The sequence below is a fragment of the Octopus sinensis genome, linkage group LG9 (genome assembly GCF_006345805.1).
Source record: "Octopus sinensis linkage group LG9, ASM634580v1, whole genome shotgun sequence".
Lineage (NCBI taxonomy): Eukaryota > Metazoa > Mollusca > Cephalopoda > Octopoda > Octopodidae > Octopus > Octopus sinensis.
Genome location: NC_043005.1, coordinates 56,815,400 through 56,836,596, shown reverse-complemented (window position 1 = coordinate 56,836,596; position 21,197 = coordinate 56,815,400). Strand labels below are relative to the sequence as shown.

The 21,197-nt window shown below is 40.7% G+C and overlaps 1 protein-coding gene across 1 annotated transcript in view; it reads left to right on the top strand.

Moving 5' to 3' along the window:
- Positions 1–21,197, top strand: part of LOC115215614 — a 79,561-nt gene that overhangs the window by 52,524 nt on the left and 5,840 nt on the right. The window contains 5 exon segments of the mRNA XM_029784837.2: positions 5,899–6,077; positions 9,073–9,201; positions 11,743–11,909; positions 18,642–18,761; positions 19,011–19,167. Of these exon segments, the coding sequence (XP_029640697.2) occupies positions 5,899–6,077; positions 9,073–9,201; positions 11,743–11,909; positions 18,642–18,761; positions 19,011–19,167 (752 nt within the window).

Sequence of the window (21,197 nt, the reverse complement as noted above, 5' to 3'; positions counted from 1 at the left end):
TGAACTGAAAGCAAGGTTTATGGCAACATTCAACAACTTAAACAAGGAGGCCACCTAGAAGAGTTGCAGGAAATTCCGAAGTCGTTTGGAGGACAGTTTATTCACTGCAACCTGTATATATATATATATATATATATATATATATAGCATAATTAAATCTCAGAATGAGATTGAAACAGTAATCGCTCGATAATGTAAAGTATAGAAGCCATCTTATCATGGCTAACCACATTGGGGAGGGGGTGTTACTGTAGCTTTATAGCCCCAAGAGATCTTCGCCTCTAGCTGGCTTTAGACACAATATCTGTGTCCTTGGATTATTTGCAAAGGGAGGCCATCCCTTCCTTGAAAGCCTGAGTGATACGCTCGAACTAGTTTCGGGATTGTTGTCCCTCGTCAACGGGCGGTAACCACCAGGTAGCGATGAAAGAGAAGGCTCCTTTGCAAATAGATATAAGTTTTTCTAATGGCGTCTGCCACTGATGTCGAAAAACAAAACTAGTTCGAGCGTATCACTCAGGCTTGCGAGGAAGGGATGGCCTCCCTTTGCAAATACTCCAAGGACACAGATATTGTGTCTAAAGCCAGCTAGAGACGAAGATCTCTTGGGGATATAAAGCTACAGTAACACCCCCTCCCCAATGTGGTTAGCCATGATAAGATGGCTTCTATACTTTACATTATCGAGCGATTACTGTTTCAATCTCATTCTGAGATTTAATTATGCTTACTGTTCCTTTTTCGACATCAGTGGCAGACGCCATTAGAAAAACTTATATCTATTTGCAAAGGAGCCTTCACTTTCATCGCTACCTGGTTTTTGAGTCTTGCTTCTCGTGTCGTCTGCGTCGTCGCTGAATGACCGCCGCCCGTTGGAGTTGATTGCGTTGATATTGAGTGGAGGTGGTGAGTTCGAGTGATTTATTGGAAGTGTTTGGGGTTTTGGGAAATTTTCTTCTTCAAAATGCAAACCCAATCATATGCAGGAGCAGCAAGCAAGAAATTGTCTACAAGCGAAATACAGTTGGCAGACGTCACAATAGAAAATGATATTTTGAAGAGTTACTTCGACAGCTTGAAAAGGGAAGGTGACTGTGTAAGGATTACACCACCTGAAGAAGAAGCTAAAGAAGCTGAAAAACAGATAATAATATACAGAACATGGAAGGTAGAGTCAAAGAAATTAGAATTGGCAGAAACTGCCGAGATTGAATGTTGTCTGCAGAAACTTGAAGGAGAGCCTACCTTCTATAACAGAGGTAGAAAATATGCGACAGTTGTCGTCCATTTTAAAAGCGAGGGCGAAGCGAAGAAGAACGGTACGCAAATATTAAAATCAGAAAAATGGATTTTATTACCGAGTTATTGTGGGAAAAGAGCAGTTAGAATAAGAATAAGTAAGATTTCGCCAGAGCTAAAAATGGAGAGAATATTAGCAGCAGTTGTCTTTAACTGCAAAGAAGGTGTTGAAATTTTAAATGTAAAAGATCTCAAGATGTACAATGGTGGGGTTATGCAGTGCAGGTTGTGATTCATGTAACCATACCTGATCTGTATAAAATCCCAGAAGAGTTGGTTTTCCCCGACGAGACTCGACTGAGAGTCATGGTGGAGGGGAGACCACCAGTGTGCTACAAGTGCAAAATAAGAGGACACATGAAAGATGCATGTCCGACTAGAACATCGAACAACAATAAGACAGATGTGGTGCAAGCGGAAACGGTGGAATGTGTAAACACAGAAATTGCAGAAAGTGGTGAAGAAAAAACAGATGGAAAAGAAGATAGAAAAAGAGCGAGGGTGGAATCACCACCTACAACTCAAAAAAAGAAAAAAACGAAAAATAAGACTATAGAGGAAAAGGATAATAGTATGTACGAAGATAAGAGAATAAAAGAGCCAGAGATAGAAGAGGAACGTTTATCGATAGAACAAAAGTGGGATAGAAAAGTGTCAGAGAAGTTAAAAGCATGTAAAGAAGGAAGAAGACCAGTAGGAAAGAATCTCAAGGCAGTAATTTTATACATGAAAGATAAAGAAATAGAAAAAAGACTGGCAGGTAAGAAAGGGTTAATAAGAGTTAGGCTAAACCCAGAAATATTTGATGATAAAGTAAAGTCGGCAATAGTAGATAAAGAGACATTTGTAAAATTGAAAAGTGTTTTTTCAAGTGTTTACATAACGCAATATGTTCGATACGAGAGTTTGCCTGCATTAATAGAACAGGAAGATATTTTAGAGTACTTAACAGATGAACGGCCAGTATAACAGAACTGTATTTTCAATGATTTTACAAGTTTTGGGGGGCTTGTAAACATTTCATACAAATTCATTATACATAATTCATTTCATGACATATTTTATTTTATTCTATGTACCCCACGTCCCGTTTTTGTATCGTCCCCTCTATTTTTCAGGCCATCGTGCCTATAATAAAGATAGTATCGCTACCTGGTGGTTACCGCCCGTTGACGAGGGACAACAATCCCGAAACTAGTTCGAGCGTATCACTCAGGCTTTCAAGGAAGGGATGGCCTCCCTTTGCAAATACTCCAAGGACACAGATATTATGTCTAAAGCCAGCTAGAGGCGAAGATCTCTTGGGGCTATAAAGCTACAGTAACACCCCCTCCCCAATGTGGTTAGCCATGATAAGATGGCTTCTATACTTTACATTATATATATATAGTTTTATAGATTTTGACTTTCACCCTTCTGGGATTGATAAAATAAAGTAATCCCCCACTACAGAGGTTGATATAAAAGATTGTCCTCCCCACCACCACCACCACACCTCTCATGTATTTATGTAATTAATTATGTAATTCATCAAAGGGTGGTGGATTGGCAGAATTACTAGAGCGTTGGGTAAAATGCTTTGTAGTATTTCTTGTGGCTCTTTACAGTCTGTGTTCAAATCCCACTGAGGTGAACTTTTACTTTCATTCATTTGGAGGTTGATAAAATAAAGTACCAGTTGGTCACTGGGGTCAGTGTAATTGACTTACTCTTCCCCTCACAATTGCTGGCCTTGTGCCAAAATTTGAAGTCATTTATTATTACTATTATTATTAATGGTGAGCTGGCAGAATTGTTAGCTGCTAGGCAAAATGCTTAGTGGTATTTTGTCTGTCTTTATGCTCTGAGTTCAAATTACGCCAAGGTCGACTTTGCCTTTCATCCTTTTGGGGTCAGTAGATTAAATACCATAGCAATGTCAAAGGAAGGCTAACTAGGAAAATAGTTTTTGTCTGTGGCAGATGCTCAGGAGCAATAAACACTGGAAATGTGCAGAGACCAACTTCTACCACGTTCCAGGGAGACAAACTAGAAGTAGTTGATAGCTTCCGCTACCTAGGAGACCAAGTCAGTAGCGGGGGTGGGTGTGCTGAAAGTGTAACTGCTAGAGTAAGAATAGCCTGGGCAAAGTTTAGAGAGCTCTTACCCCTGCTGGTGACAAAAGGCCTCTCGCTCAGAGTAAAAGGCAGACTGTATGATGCATGTGTATGTACAGCCATGCTACATGGTAGTGAAACATGGGCCGTGACTGCTGAGGATATGCGTAAGCTCGCAAGAAATGAAGCCAGTATGCTCCGATGGATGTGTAATGTCAGTGTTCATAATCGTCAGAGTGTAAGTACCTTGAGAGAAAAGTTGAACCTAAGAAGCGTCAGTTGTGGTGTGCAAGAGAGACGGCTGCGCTGGTATGGTCATGTGACGAGAATGGCTGAAGATAGTTGTGTGCAAAAGTGCTACACCCTAGCAGTTGAGAGAACCTGTGGAAGAGGTAGACCCAGGAAAACCTGGGACGAGGTGGTGAAGCACGACCTTCGAACTTTAGGTCTCACTAAGGAAATGACTAGAGACCGAGACTTATGGAAGTATGCTGTGCGTGAGAAGACCAGGCAAGACTAGTCAGGCCATAACCCGTGGCCCCTACCTGGGACGTAGTCAGTCCACCTGTGCATACCTTCCTTCTTGTGACACTTGTGAAGACCTGCGAAAAACAAGACAAATCAAAATAGATGAACATCAATGGAATTTGTATCTTTGTGGTACCAGTGCCGGTGGCACACAAAGACCAGGCAAGACTAGTCAGGCATCGACTGGCCTCCGTGCTGTGGGCACGTAACAAACACCATCCGATCGTGGCCGTTCGCCAGCCTCATCTGGCACCTGTGTCGTTGGCACATAAAAACACCATCCGAAGACCCGGCAAGACTAGTCAGGCCATAACCCGTGGCCCCTACCTGGGACGTAGTCAGTCCACCTGTGCATACCTTCCTTCTTGTGACACTTGTGAAGACCTTTTGAGGCAAGTGAAAATCAAAACAAATCAAAATAGATGAACATCAATGGAATTTGTATCTTTGTGATACCAGTGCCGGTGGCACACAAGAAAACCATCCGAACGTGGCCGTAGCCAGTACCGCATTGACTGGCCTCCGTGCTGTGGGCACATAACAAACACCATCCGATCGTGGCCGTTCGCCAGCCTCATCTGGCACCTGTGTCGGTGGCACATAAAAACACCATCCGAAGACCCGGCAAGACTAGTCAGGCCATAACCCGTGGCCCCTACCTGGGACGTAGTCAGTCCACCTGTGCGTGGTACCAGTGCCGGTGGCACACAAGAAAACCATCCAAACGTGGCGGTAGCCAGTACCGCATCGACTGGCCTCCGTGCTGTGGGCAAGTAACAAACACCATCCGATCGTGGCCGTTTGCCAGCCTCATCTGGCACCTGTGTCGGTGGCACATAAAAACACCATCCGAAGACCCGGCAAGACTAGTCAGGCCATAACCCGTGGCCCCTACCTGGGATGTAGTCAGTCCACCTGTGCATACCTTCCTTCTTGTGACACTTGTGAAGACCTTTCGAGGCAAGTGAAAATCAAAACAAATCAAAATAGATGAACATCAATGGAATTTGTATCTTTGTGATACCAGTACGGTGGCACACAAGAAAACCATCCGAACGTGTCCGTAGCCAGTACCGCATCGACTGGCCTCCGTGCTGTGGGCACATAACAAACACCATCCGATCGTGGCCGTTCGCCAGCCTCATCTGGCACCTGTGTCGGTGGCACATAAAAACACCATCCGAAGACCCGGCAAGACTAGTCAGGCAATAACCCGTGGCCCCTACCTGGGACGTAGTCAGTCCACCTGTGCATACCTTCCTTCTTGTGACACTTGTGAAGACCTGTTGAGGCAAGTGAAAATCAAATCAAATCAAATCAAATCAAATCAAATCAAAATAGATGAACATCAATGGAATTTGTATCTTTGTGGTACCAGTGCCGGTGGCACACAAGAAAACCATCTGAACGTGGCCGTAGCCAGTACCGCATCGACTGGCCTCCGTGCTGCGGGCACGTAACAAACACCATCCGATCGTGGCCGTTCGCCAGCCTCATCTGGCACCTGTGTCGGTGGCACATAAAAACACCATCCGAGCGTGGCCGTCTGCCAGCCCCGTCTGGCACCTGTGTCGGTGGCACATAAAAAAAAAAAAACACCATCCGAGCATGGCCGTTCGCCAGCCTCGTCTGGCACCTGTGTCGGTGGCACATAAAATCACCCACTACACTCTCGGAGTGGTTGGCGTTAGGAAGGGCATCCAGCTGTAGAAACACTGCCAGACCTGACTGGCCTGGTGCAGCCTTCGGGCTCCCCAGACCCCAGTTGAACCGTCCAACCCATGCTAGCATGGAAAACGGACGCTAAATGAATGATGATGATGATGATGATGGGGTCGATGAAATCGACTTAATCCCTTCCCCTAAATTTCAGTCCTTGTGCCTACAGTAGAAAGGATTATTATTATTATTATTATTTTTATTTTTAGTATTATCATCACATATTTTTCTCTTTTCTCCTTCATCTCATTGGCAGGTTTGAAAGCAACAGAGAATGACTTGGAACGTTTGCGTTGTAACAAATGCCAGTTCCAGGCATACTACCAACAGCAGTTCCAGGAACATCTGTCAACTAACCACCCGGAGACTGTTCAGAAATGCAAGTGTTGTACATACGTCTCCCTCGACAAAACAGATTTATACAATCATTTCAAAGTAAGGTTTCCAAAGAATTTAATTCTTTTTATTCTGTCTTTTATTTGTCTTAATTATGGGACTGCTGCCATGCTGGGCACTGCTTTGAAGGGTTCAGTTGAACAAATTGATCCTAGCATTTAAGTCTATTTTATTTATTCTATTGGCGGCACGTAAAAAGCACCATCTGATCGTGGCCGTTTGCCAGCCTTGTTTGGCACCTGTGCCGGTGGCACGTAAAAAGCACCCACTACACTCATGGAGTGGTTGGTGTTAGGAAGGGCATCAAGCCATAGAAACATTGCCCAATCAGACTGGGCCTGGTGCAGCCTTCTGGCTTCCCAGACCCCAGTTGAACCATCCAACCCATGCTAGCATGGAAAGCGGACACTAAATGATGATGATGATTGGTCTTTGTACAAGAATCTACATCTGTTGTCAAGCAATGAAAGGACAGAGATAGAGATGTACACAATGACACACATGCACGCACACATACATGCACAAAACACACATACACATACATGCACAAAACACACACGCATGCACATATATGACGAGCTTCTGCATAGTTTCCATCTAATAAATTCATTTAAGTATTGAGTGTCCCAGGCCTGTATAAGGAAATACTTACTCAAGGTGCTGTGCAAAGCGACTGAACCTGAAACCATGTGGTTACAAAGCGAAATTCTGAAACACAAGATTTTTGCTTTGTTTTTCTGTTTCAATTTGTCCCTGCTTCCCTTGGCCCTGATATGTATGTGACATTGTGTGTATGTATATGCGATTGTATGTGTGTGTGTATGTGATGTACATATCTGTTTGCTGATACAGAGTCATGATTCTCAACTCTGCAACCCTTAGTAGATTTCATATTCCCGAGTGAGCCCTGATTCAATCTGAGAGATTTATAACGAAAGATACTCCAGATTTTCCTCTCCTGTCTTTTAGTTCCTCAAGGAATACATTATTTAATGTATCCGCTTTTCACAAAGATAGTAAAGTAAGATTGGAAGGTCATTTGGCTGTCATTTCTGTCAAGTCCAGTCATTACAGAGACATTTTACTGGATCCCACATTCGGTGCGACACCAGTGCAGAATCACCTCCCTTCAACAAGTCATCCTAACGAGACATCTGCGTTGGCTGGGTCATGCCCTCCGTCGTCAGCCAGGAGAATTCATCTATGAAACAATTGCCCCAGCTCCTCTTCAGGGTTGGCGAAAGCGATGTGGTGGACAACGAAAAACCTGGCTGATGACAGTCAAAGCTGATCTGGAACCCAACCTAGGCCCCCCATATCTATGGCGTTCGCCGCTGGAATAAGGAGTGGTTGGAGATCACGCGGTCGTTAGCCCCAAATCGCCAGGCCTGGTCAGCGTTTGTGAGAGATACAGCATTGAGGATGAATGAAGCCAGCTCAACCCACCCTGGGTGAATGCTGTAAGAAGAAGAAGAAGAAGATCCTACAAGTTGACTGGTACCAGCACCCCTTCATCAAATACTAGTGAAATATCCCACCCCCGCATCCGTCTCATCATTAATTGTTTCTAGCATAGGCACAAGGGCCTGAAACCAGGATTAATTGAGAGCATTGACTCCAGTACTTGACTGGCACTTTATTTATCAAACCCCAAAATGATGAAAGGCAAAGTTGACCTCAGCAGTATTTGAACTCAATGTAATGAGCCTGAATAAATACTGCAGAATCATTTGCTTGAAAAAACAAAACAGAGTTTTTTTTTTTCCACTCATGTAATTCTTTTTTCTTTGCCATGCAACAAGGCCGCTACAGACAATTAAGCGAATATTGATTTTATATTGACATTTTAGATGTTGTGTAGGAAGTGTTATAGTACCACTGGAGGAAACCAGCAGATGTGGCACGTGCTGTATTGATTACGGACCACTTTATAGTATCTCTTCTAATGTTTCTTGTGAGACTTTTTATTGTTGTATCTTTTGTTTTGTTGACTTTTTTCCTTTTTTCACTCAATAAAAAAAGGCCACTCTATAAGGTGGTTGGTGTTAGGAAGGGCGTTCAGCCATAAAAAACCCTGCCAAAACAGACAGTGAATCCTGGTGCAATCTTCAGCCTAGCCAGCTTCTGTCAAACCGTCCAACTCATGCCAGCACAGAAAACAGACGTTAAATGATGATGCTTATGACGATAACTCTAGTTTTGTACTCAAAATGCCTTTGTCTCTTGTGGCTAATAACAGAAATCATCATTAGGCACCATTTGAGTGTGATCGTTACCAGCGTCGCCTTACTGGTACTTGTGCCCCGTGCCAGTAGGGTGCTAAGAGCACCATCCGAGCATGATCGTTGCCAGAGTGGCTAACTGGCTTCCGTGCCGGTGGCATGTAAGAGGCACCATTTGAGCGTGATCGTTACCAGCGCCGCCTTACTGGCACTTGTGCTGGTGGCACATGTAAAAACATTTGAGCGAGGTTGTTGTCAGTACCACCTGACTGGCCCCCATGCTGGAGACACATAAAAGCACCCACTACACTCTCGGAGTGGTGTTAGGAAGGGCATCCAGCTGTAGAAACTCTGCCAGATCAAGATTGGAGCCTGGTGCAGCCATCTGGTTCGCCAGCCCTCAGTCAAATCGTCCAACCCATGCCAGCATGGAAAGTGGACGTCAAACGATGATGATGATGATCATCATCATCATCATTGATATCAACATCTTTATTGTTGTCGTCATCATTTTATTACTATAGCAATGTATCGTTCAATAATTTTCCTAGTTTCAACAGAGGAGAAACTTCTACCAGTGTGACTAAATTCTTCATGTTTACCTTTTTGATAATGATGATGGTGATGATGATAATAAAGGTATTGGTGGTAATGAGGGTGGTGGTGGTGGTGGTGGTGGTGGTGGTGGTGGTGGCGGCGGCGGCGGCGGTGAGGGCGGTTTTGTGGTTACTTTGCATTTTTACTGTTGTTATTATCTTTGAAAGCCGGGTGTAAAGCAAAAGGTTATGTTCTTGTTGTTTGTGTCTTTGCAGGAGAACCACCCTCGGTGTCTATGTCACGTGTGTGGATTCACATCAGAACATGCATATGTAATCAAGCGTCACATGATGAGGCACAGTGCTGATGGTTGCACTTGTGAGTTGTGTGGAAAAACATACAAGGTGAGTTGAACAGTGGTGTAGGGTAATATTTGTAGTAGTAGTAGTAGTTGTTGTTGTTGTTGTTGTTTAGATGGTTGAGAGAGTTGATTGTTAACACCTCTCAATTGTGAGTTGAGTGGCAAATATTACATGGTGATTTGTGTAGATATACTTTATGTAGTTTTGGTTGAGCAGCTATTTTGTATATATTAGTGTTGTTGTTATTGCTGATCTTTATCCCAATCCATTCCTGAATGAGCAGGCCTGTGAACAAGAGGCATTCCAGCTGTGGCTATCCTGACTTTTATTGTATATCACTATTCTCTTGCTTGTTTCAGTCATTTGACTGTGGCCATTATTTTTGTATGGATTTTCCCCCCATTTTTTAAAAAATCCGTGGGATGATATTTCAGGGATATGTGGCTGCTATTTTTAGCTGATTGAGAGGACCATGTAGTTGATCTTTTGCTACATTGTGTGGTGACGATATATGGCTATAAGTGTGTTTTATACTGGTTGCATACCGGAATGGACATAGCCAATCTGAAAGAAGCAGCGCAGGATAGAACTGACTGGAGGACACTGATCCAACGAGTAACCGAGAGTCGACTTTGACTGAGCGGATAGATAGATACTGATTTCAGTTGTCCAGTAGTGTTAGTGTGTTGTATAGGAAGTGTTAGTGTGAACATATTAGAATGTTGTATGTGATAACGTTGGTGTTTTAGTATGAGGAATTGTAAAACATGGATGTATTGTGTAGTGTAGTTGTGCTACTGTACAACTAGCAGAGGTGCATGGCTTAGTGGTTAGGGTGTTGGACTCATGACAGTGACTAAAGTGTCTTTAAAACAAAACTGGATCTCTTCGTGTCAGGGATTCCAGACAAGCCTACCTCACGTCAGAAAACACAGATGAGGGCAGAGGCATCAAACTCCCTCATTGACCAAATGCCAGGTATCAGAGGTCTCAAATAATGGCATAGCTCAGTCAACTGTGGTGGCCCAGCATGACTGCAGCTTTGAAGCTGAAACATTAAAGAATTAATATATATATATATATATGTAAATAAATAAATGTATATTGTAAAAGCCTGTGCAATTTGCACACCTGTGTAATTTACGCAGGTGATTTTCAGGATAAAAATTGTTAAAAAAAAGCTTCTACTCATATAAAATTTGCACTCAAAAGTTTTCAGAATTGCCAGTATGGTCAGGGGAAATGGTTTTCAATTTAGTTGTATTTAGCCGCTTACCTATGATTTAATCTGCTTACCTATGATTAGATTTTATTAAATAAAAATGATTCCTGTTTAACACGTATAACATTGAAAGCTATTAAATTATGAAGTGTTTGTGTTGTTTATAACAAACTTTATTTTACATTTCTCTCCTACAAGAGATTATGTCTGATCATTAGCATACTTCTGTATGCCTTCTTAAATCATGGTAATAGGAAATGTTGTTGATAATTCTTATCAACAAAAACAAAGCTAATAAATGTGCACAAATGTTGCAACCATCGCCTGTCATATGAGGATCTTCCTCTCCCATGGAATCTTGTTCCTTTTTGTGTTATCCTTGTGCTCTGGGACATACTTCTGGCATATGGTTTGCATAACAGACATAAAATATTCTAGTTTCATGCCAAAGTCTAGTGTAGAGAGACATTTAGGCCAGTCCTATCTGAGGATCACATTTTGTATCAATTTCCAGTTTGCTTTGTGGAAGTTCAGATTGGAGAGATTTGGGGTGCTTCCTTTAGGCTGTATGTCTCTGGCTACTTTTGAGCCAAACATAGACAGGTCTATTATGTTGTGATCCAAGATTAATATATATATGTACATACCTACATATATATGTATATATACATGCATATATGGGTACAGGACATCAAAAAAACGTTGAACACAATGAGAAACAAAAACATAATATTTTTGTAATATTATTAAATTTATTATTATCATTAATTGAAGTTTTATCTTATTTTTATTTTTATTTTTTATTCCATTATTAAATGTATGATTTATATTATCATAATACCTATTTTTATTAAGACCATAGTTACCTAAATAAGGCTTATCATAATTCAGATAATTAGATTTATTATTATAAAAATCATTTATATTATAATCCTTTATTTAAATTGAATTGATTTTACTATTATCAGTTTGAAAATATAGCTACGAAACACTTTTACCAATTATATACATTTTATTTATTATTTTGTACATTACTTAATTATTGGTATATGTTTTTATTGTATATTTAATTTTTTACTATATGGTATAATTTAATTATATCATTGTTATTTCATTGTTGAATTGATAAAAAGTGGTTTTTCTCTAATTTATATACATATATTATATATTGTGAAATTTGACTTAGTATTACTAAATTGAATTTTTCCCTGTAAGTTTGGAATGATATTCCCTAATATTATTTTATATATATATATATATATATATATATATATCATCATCACCATGATTTGTATAGGACCTGTATATATCGAAGATTGACATATTTACACATATATGTATATATTTCATTATTTGTATAGGACCAGTATATATTGAAGATGCATGTGAAAATGGTTCACCTGCCTGCAGAAGTGCTTTATGAATGTACAATATGTGCCAAAAAGTTCACAAGGAAAGCTCATCTAAAGCGACATCTCCGAATACACGACCCAGAGAAACCTTATAAATGTCCACACTGTGAATACAGGTAAGCTCCAACTTAAGTGTTGGCCTTGCAATAAGAACTACTAGAGCAGCAGACTAAATGCTTCACCTGGTTATTTAGTTATGCTAATGAATGTGCTTTGTTAAAAATATCATTTCTCATCCTAGTTGTCAGTGGTAGCAATATCTGGTAGATTAGCCTTGATATCGCTGCCTGTGTGTACTGGCATTTCCCAGAGTATAATTGATTTAGCACTCTTGGAAGCCTTTTCTGGTGTCTGCCTCCTGCTATTTTCTTTTTGTTGGTATTTCATAGTGCTGACACAACTTCTAATTATGTAAGTCTTATCGTTATCATGTCTAGGGATGTGTTCTTTCTTGAGTAAGACTGGTCAACTAGATTGTATACTTGTTTGTTTCTCCATTCACCCATATTCTGCAGTTACTTACTTTACTAGTACAACTGGTGGTGTTTGTGTTGGTGGTGAACTGACAGAATCATTACCATTTTGGACAAAATGCTCGGTGGCATTTCTTCCATCTTTTTATGTCATGAGTTCAAATGTCGCTGAGGTTGACTTTGTCTTTCAACCTTTTGGAGCTGATAAAATAAAGTACCTGTCAAGTAATGGGATCATTGTGATTGACTTGACCCCTTCCCTCAAAATTACTGGCCTTTTGCCAAAATTTGAGACCATTATCATTATCAAATATACGAAGCCCAATATACCAATCTTGACTCCTCATCTGATAAAGGTACACCAGGCACATGCGTCACAACCATATGTGTGTGACTTGGTGATCTCATATCAAGATAAACAGTGCATGACTGCAGGTGGGGCCCAGTTAGAATTTTCTTAATGTTAAGTAGCCCATCCTGCTCAAAAGGTCCTGCAATAAGGTTTGTTTAAGGATGATAAATGAAACACCCATATTTCGAGAAGTGAATTATTCAAACCCCAAAGCCATTAAGGGCTGACAATATGTGCTTGACTGGTTATGGTTAAGCAACTAACAATCAAATCTATGGTATAGAGCAGAATATTTGCTGTAGTCCATCATGTATACCAAGACAAAGCATGTATATGATAGCATTTCCAATCAGTTAAGATCAAAAGCCATGAAAGCCAGTGCCTGCTACTCCATCAGGGTATTTTTTATTATTATTATTATTAAGTCATGGTTGACTTTGCCTTTCATCTTTTTGGGGGTCAATAAAAATAAGTACCAGTTGAGCTCTGGGGTCAATGTAATTAATTTGTTCCTGCCTCCCGAATTTGCTGGCCTTGTGTCAAAATTTGAAGCCATTATTATTATTATTATTTGATGAAACCTCCTCAGTTTATTTTGTTGGGTATGATGGAAAGTGTCAGCTGTCCACAGCCACCAGACTAAGGTGACATTTGTTTACTGATCATGCTTCCAGAACCCTATGAAGGATTCTTGCAGTTCCAGGCAGAGCTGATTTTTGTAGGGGTTCTATCTTTATTATCATCATCATTGTTTTTTATATTATGAACATAAAGACACCATCCGAAGACCCGGCGACGTAGTCAGTCCACCTGTGCATACCTTCCCTCTTATGACACTTGTGAAGACCTGTTGAGGCAAGTGTGTGACACTTGTGAAGACCTGTTGAGGCAAGTGAAAATCAAAAATCAAACCAAATCAAAATAGATGAATATCAATGGAATTTGTATCTTTGTGGTTCCAGTACCGGTGGCACACAAGAAAACCATCCGAAGTGGCCGTAGCTGGTACCGCATCGACTGGCCTCCGTGCTGTGGGCACAACAAACACCATCTGATCGTGGCCGTTCGCCAGCCTCACCTGGCACCGCACATAAAAACACCATCCAAAGACCCGGCGACGTAGTCAGTCCACCTGTGCATACCTTCCCTCTTATGACACTTGTGAAGACCTGTTGAGGCAGAGGCAAGTGTGTGACACTTTGTGAAGACCTGTTGAGGCAGAGGCAAGTGTGTGACACTTGTGGAGACCTGTTGAGGCAAGTGTGTGACACGCGTGACACTTGTGAAGACCTGTTGAGGCAAGTGAAAATCAAACCAAATCAAAATAGATGAACATCAATGGAATTTGTATCTTTGTGGTTCCAGTACCGGTGGCACACAAGAAAACCATCCGATCGTGGCCGTTCGCCAGCCACATCTGGCACCTGTGTCGGTGGCACATAAAGACACCATCCGAAGACCCGGCGACGTAGACAGTCCACCTGTGCATACCTTCCTTCTTGTGACACTTGTGAAGACCTGTTGAGGCAAGTGACACTTGTGAAGACCTGTTGAGGCAAGTGAAAATCAAATCAAATCAAAACAAATCAAAATAGATGAACATAAATGGAATTTGTATCTTTGTGGTACCAGTGCCGGTGGCACACAAGAAAATCATCCGAACGTGGCCGTAGCCAGTACCGCATAGACTGGCCTCCGTGCTTTGGGGACGTAACAAACACCATCCGATCGTGGCCGTCCGCCAGCCTCATCTGGCACCTGTGTCGGTGGCACATAAAAACACCATCCGAGCGTGGCCGTCTGCCAGCCTCGTCTGGCACCTGCCAGCCTCATCTGGCACCTGTGTCGGTGGCACATAAAAACACCATCCGAGCGTGGCCGTCTGCCAGCCTCGACTGGCACCTGTGTCGGTGGCACATAAAAACACCATCCGAGCGTGGCCGTTCGCCAGCCTCGTCTGGCACCTGTGTCGGTGGCACATAAAATCACCCACTACACTCTCGGAGTGGTTGGCGTTAGGAAGGGCATCCAGCTGTAGAAACACTGCCAGATCTGACTGGCCTGGTGCAGCCTTCGGGCTCCCCAGACCCCAGTTGAACCGTCCAACCCATGCTAGCATGGAAAACGGACGCTAAATGATGATGATGATGATGATGATGAAAGCCTCTTGGATAGTTCTTAATTACTGGTTATTCTTTACTTGAAAGCAGGAACAACAAATCACCAAAGGTTTTAAGTAGTGCTGTCTTCTGGGTGACCTCGAGCCTGACAGCAGCTCCAATATTCTTGATATGTTTTTCAAAGCCCTTGGAAGCTGCTTCTAATACTCCAGTTACCACCAGTATCACCATTACTTTCCTTATGCCCCATAACTTTCCTATCTCATCCTGCAGTGGTTGGTATTTCCAATCTTTTTCTGTTTCCTTACATTTCACCCTCGAATTGCCTGGTATTGCAGCATCTATTAGGTTGGCAACTAATAAATAAAAATTTTTTAAAAGGTTTAATAAAAAATAACAACTAATTAATCAATAATGCATTCACCCTTGTTGTTTACAACTTCTTCCCAACATTCAACAAGATTTTCAACACCTCATTGGTAGAAATCACCCGATTTCGACTCCAACCAAGCTCTCAATTCTGCATTAGTATTGAACAAAACTCCGCTCATAGCATTTGAAAGAGATTGAAAAAGGTGGAAATCCATTGGTGCCAAATCAGGAGAGTATGGCAGGTGTGGCAGCACTTCCCAGCCATGTGTTTGAATGGCTTCCTTGGTCATATTGGCGATATGAGGGCAGGCGTTGCCGTGCAGCAGAAGAACTCCTTGCTGATGATTAAGTCTTTTTTCTTGAATAGCCATGTTGAGTCGTTCCATTTGTTGAACATAGAGTTCCGCGTTGACCGTTTGGTTCCATTCAAGCAATTCGTAATGGATAATCCCTTCCCAGTCCCACCATACGCACAACATCATTTTATGCGGATGAAGATCTTGTTTCACGCGTGGTATTGCTTGTTTACTGAGGTTAAGCCATTCCTTATGCTGCTTCATATTGATGTACAGGCACCATTTTTTGTCACCAGTAACAATTTGGTAATGAAATCCTTGCTTGTGTCCATGAATTGAGTGGTGACGAGCAAGCAAACCAGTGGAGATTGTGGCTCGTTGGTTTTTGTTGTTGTCACTTAAAGCAGGCGGAACCCATGCTCCATACTTCTGAACCTTTCCCATCGAGTGAAGATGCTTCTCTATAGCAGTGTGGGATCATTCCATTTTCTCTGCCAGTTCCTTTGTCGTTTGATGAGAATTTTTGTGCAAAATTTGGTTTAATCGTTTTTCATCAAACTCATCTGGACGACCAGAACGAGGTGCGTCTTTGAGATCAAAATTTCCACTTTTGAACTTGGCATACCAATCACGAGTGGTTCTTTCAGCTATGGCACCCTTTCCATACACAGCACAAATGTCACAAGCAGCTTTTGCGGCCTTAGAACCTTGATTAAAAGCAAAAAGAAGGCGATGTCGAAAATGCTCGTCTTTCTTAACTTGACATTCCATTTTAATGATCTAAAAATAAACAAAAATTAACCAAAATTAACTAGAAAAAAACAAAAAACAAAATAGATTAAAAAATGATTCAAAAATAGAATTCTTGAAAAAAAATAGATTCCAAAATTTAAAAACGTAATAAATTCCAAAATTAAAAAACAACGGTGGGAACTTAGTTGCCAACCCAATATTATTTTTACTTCTTTTTCATCTTTATGGATGAGTCAAGATATCTGGTTGTTTCACCTCTATGACTTGGCTGCACTGCATGTTAAAATCCCAGAGTATTTTGTAATGTTCGTTTTCCATTACCCTCTCTGGCTTGTGTTCATAGCATTGTTTGGCTCTCTCAAAGTTTGCTTTACCGCACAACAGTCAGTGGACATATCTGGCCACATTGTCGTGTCTCCTTTTATATTCACGTTGTGCAAGCTTACAGCACTCACTAACAATATGGCTTATACTTTCTCACTTCTCAGAGCACATCCTAGTGCTTTTATCAATGTGTTATTTGGAGTAGTTGGTTCTGAGAGCTTGTTCTCGAGTGCTGCACACTAATGCCTCAGTGGGCCCTTTTAAGTCTCTTTTCTGCAGCCATTTCCAGGTTCTATTCCAATCAATCTCATCTTTATTCTTCAAGCACCGACTGTGTATTTTCTTGTCCTGCCAAATTCTTTTCATCTGCTCTCTCTTGTCTTTTTAAAATTGTATTGGATGTATGGCTTTGTTCACTTTTAAGGTTCCCCACATTTTTACTGCTTCAATCATTTCTTCTTTATTTCCCTTGACATACCAGACCAGGCTATTTTTTTCTTCCCTTATGAGACCTTCACAACACACTAATCCCTATCCTCCCTCCCTTCTCTTTACATACAATCTTGACACATCACTCTTGGAGTGTAGTTCCTTGTTCATTGTCCTTAATTTACATGTTCTCTGGTCTATCTCTTGTAATTCATGCTTCTTCCAAGATACTATTCCTTGCCCCATATCTCATCAAAGCAACAGCCCACTTGTTAATTGCTCTAATCTTATAACAGCCATTATTACTATCATCTTTATTATTACTAAGGTGGTGAGCTGGCAAAATCGTTAGCATGCCGGGTGAAATGCTTAGCAGTATTTCGTCTGCCACTACGTTCTGAGTTCAAATTCCGCCGAGGTCAGCTTTGCCTTTCATCCTTTCGGGGTCGATTAAATAAGTACCAGTTACGCACTGGGGTCGATATAATTGACTTAATCCATCTGTCTGTCCTTGTTTGTCCTCTCTGTGTTTAGCCCCTTGTGAGTAATAAAGAAATAGGTATTTCGTCTGCTGCTATGTTCTGAGTTCATATTTTGCTGAGGTTAACTTTGCCTTTTATTCTTTCGGGGTCGATAAATTAAGTACCAGTGAAACATTGGGGTTGATGTAATTGACTAGTCCCCTCCTCCAAAATTTCAAGGCCTTGTGCCTTCAGTAGAAAGGATTATTATTATTATTCCTGTTAAGGTGGCGTGCTGGTAGAATTGTTAGCATACCAGGCAAAATACTTAGTGGTGTTTCGTCTGTTGTTACGTTCAGAGTTCAAATTCCACTGAAGTTGATTTTGCCTTTCATCCTTTTGGGGTCGATAAATTAAGTACTAGTGAAACACTGGGGTCGATGTAATTGACTAGTCCTCTCCCCTAAATTTCAGGCCTTGTACCTATAGTAGAAAGGATTATTATTATTATTATTATTAAGGTGGCGAGCAGGCAGAATTGTTAGCATACCAGGCAAAATGCATAGTAGCATTTCGTCTATCTTGATGTGTCGAGTTCAAATTCTGCCAAGGTTGACTTTGCCTTTCATTCTCTCAGGGTTGATAAAATAAATACCAGTTGAGTACTTGTGCCTTAAGTAGAAATTATTAAAGGTGGCAAGGTGGCAGAATCATTAGCACGCTAGGCACAGTGCTTAGCAGCATTTTGTCTATCTTTAAGTTCTGAGTTCAAATTCCGCCGAGGTCGACTTTGCCTTTCATCCTTTTGGGGTCAATAAATTAAGTACCAGTGAAACACTAGGGTCAATGTAATCGATTTTCTCCATTCCCCAAAATTCCAGGCCTTGTGCCTGTAGTAAAAAGGATTATTATTACTCTTATTTTTATTATTATTATTTGCTAATGTTTGCTTTGTCTTGCATCCTTCTGGTATTAATAAAATAAAGAACCAGCCAAGTACTGTGATTGATGTAACTGATTAACCCCATTACCTGAAAATTCATGGGATTATGTCTAAATTAGAAACAGTTGGCAGAACCATTAGAACAGTAGAAAGAGATACAATGTTATACTGTCTCTGGTTTTTAACATTCTGAGTTTGAATGTTGCCTTGGAATGTTTTAATATTAGAGATATCATGATATAGCCTCAGTTGGGTTGTTAATAAAGGGACTAAGGTTTGTTATGATTTATAATGCTAACAACAATTTTTCCGTTTGTCTTCTCAGAGGTTGTGAAAGGTCAGACATCTCCAAACATGTTCTCATACATGATGAACCGAAGCACATCTGTGAGGTCTGTGGAAAAGCATTCCGACACATAAAGAACAAAGAGCTACATGTCAAAAGGTATGATTTAAGCATTCAGCTGTGAAAAGATGCAATGTGTTATTCTTTCCTTCATGGTTGAAAGACTTTGGTGCCACGTGTTAACTACTTATCCATAACAGTTTTTTAATGCCTTATTTTGTAACAGTTGTTCCCTACTGGTTCTTGGACCCACTTTGGAGTCCCGGACCATGCAAAAAGTATCTTCCACTTCTTATTTTCTCTTTATTTCTCTCTCTCACTCTCTCCACTGCCACTTTCATTGAGCAGACATAAAGGTCAACGAGATTACAAATGTGGAGTTTGCGATTTCTTCGGTTACACGTTCACGGACATTCGGAAACATATTGAGAGGAAGCACTCTGATCTGAAAACCTTGGATTGTGATAAATGTAGTCAGACTTTCCATAATGAAAGTTTACTCATTGTAAGTCTCTCTTTTTTTAAATTTTTTTATTGCTTCTTTTTTGTTTTCAACTTCACTTCCATTATTCATTGCCAATATTCATTTCCAGTAAGGTGGTGAGGTGACAGAATCATTAGCATGCCAGGTGAAATGCTTAACAGTATTTCATCCATCTTAATGCGGCGAGCAGGCAGAAACATTAGCACGCTGGGCGAAATGCTTAGCGGTATTTCGTCTGCCGTTACGTTCTGAGTTCAAACTCCACCGAGGTCAACTTAGCCTTTTATCCTTTTGGCATCGATTAAATAAGTACCAGTTATGCACTGGGGTCGATATAGTCGACTGAATCCGTTTGCCTGTCCTTGTTTGCCCCCTCTATGTTTAGCCCCTTGTGGGCAATAAGGAAATAAATATTTCATCCATCTTCACATTCTGAGTTCTAATTCTGCTGAGGTCAAGTTTGCTTTTCATCCCTTTAGGGTCAATAAAATAAGTACCAGTTGAGTACTGTGGAGGATGCAATCATTTTACCTCCTCCTTTGAAATTGCTGGCCTTGTGGCCAAAATTTAAAATCAATATTCATATCTAAAATTTTGCAAAAACATGTCTGACCATCGGGAATTTTACCATGGTCTTCTTTAGAGTAAGTGAGGAGAGGTGTTTCAGCTACACAGATTGTCTTTGTTTCTGGCTCAAAGTGATGAACCCAACACTCATCCTGGGTTAGGAAACATTCTAGGAAACCAGCTGGATCTGCCTCAGACAATGTCAGATTTTTCTGTGGTGTGATCAGCCTAGTGCCATTTTGATCAGGTATCAGAAGATATGGCACCTATTGAACAGAAACTTCCATCATGCCAAGTTCATTGTGCAGGTTATTCTCAACTCTTTCATGGAATATGCTTATAGCATTGGCTATTTGATTTATAGTCAAATGCCTGTCATTTATCACCATGTGGTGAGCATGATCAAGGTCTTAGTGGAGGGTGGTGTCATCTTCAAGGTTTTCCCTTCTCCTCTACCCACTTTTGCATTGTTGATAAAGCTGGGTGTCCTTCCGTAATGTAGCAACCATGTCAGCATAAATGTTGCTGGGGGCTAAACCCTTTTTCTGCAGGTACCTGATAATGCCACAATTCCAAATTTTGTCAATTTTCAAGAGAAGTCACTACTTGTTACTTTTGAAGTCTTCTTTGAACAGTCAAATGTCAGTTTACCTGGGAAGAAACAATGCAGTTATTAATAAAAGGAGTTGTAATTAATGCATGCATGATTTCACAACTCTAGAATCACACCTTCATAGTCAGCATATGAACTTTACAGCCCACCTCCTTTTTTACACACATGCACGTACACACACACACAAACAACAACAACAACAACAGCATCATCAACAAAAAAAAAAACAAAAAAAAAACAGATTTCTGCACATTTCCTATCAGCCACATTACAAATTACAAACAATCTTTTGTTTAGTCAAAAGAAATTTTTGGATGAATTGGCAGAGACATTTGAGTATTGAACAAAAAGCTTTTGAAGTATTTGTTCCAGCTCTTTATGTTCTAAGTTCAAATCTTGCCAAAGTCAGTTTTGACTTTTGTCTTTCTAGCATTAATAAAACAAAGTCCGAGTCAAGTACAGGGGTCACTTTAACTGACAAACCCCACTCCCCAAATGTGCAACCTTCTGCCAATGTTCTTCTAAGGTTGACTTTGTTTTCTGTCTTTTTGGGCTCAATGAAAAAGTACCAAATTGTTACTGGAGTCAGTGATTCCAGCCAAGACCTCCTCCCATCTAAATTGTTAGCATTGTATCTAAATCAGAAAGTGTTGTTGTTGTTGCCATTATTTATCATTATAGAGTAATGTAGTTTTGAAGAAGCATTGTCTGATATATATAAATGATTTCATTTATTTTTTGTTTAAAGTCAAAACAAAGCAAGTTATAAAAAAATTAATAATATAGGTTGGTGGTTAGTACTGTTACCTGGTATCTTTTATCTCTTCTGTTTTAACTGTTTCTGTAATTAGACTGTGGCCATGCTAGAGCA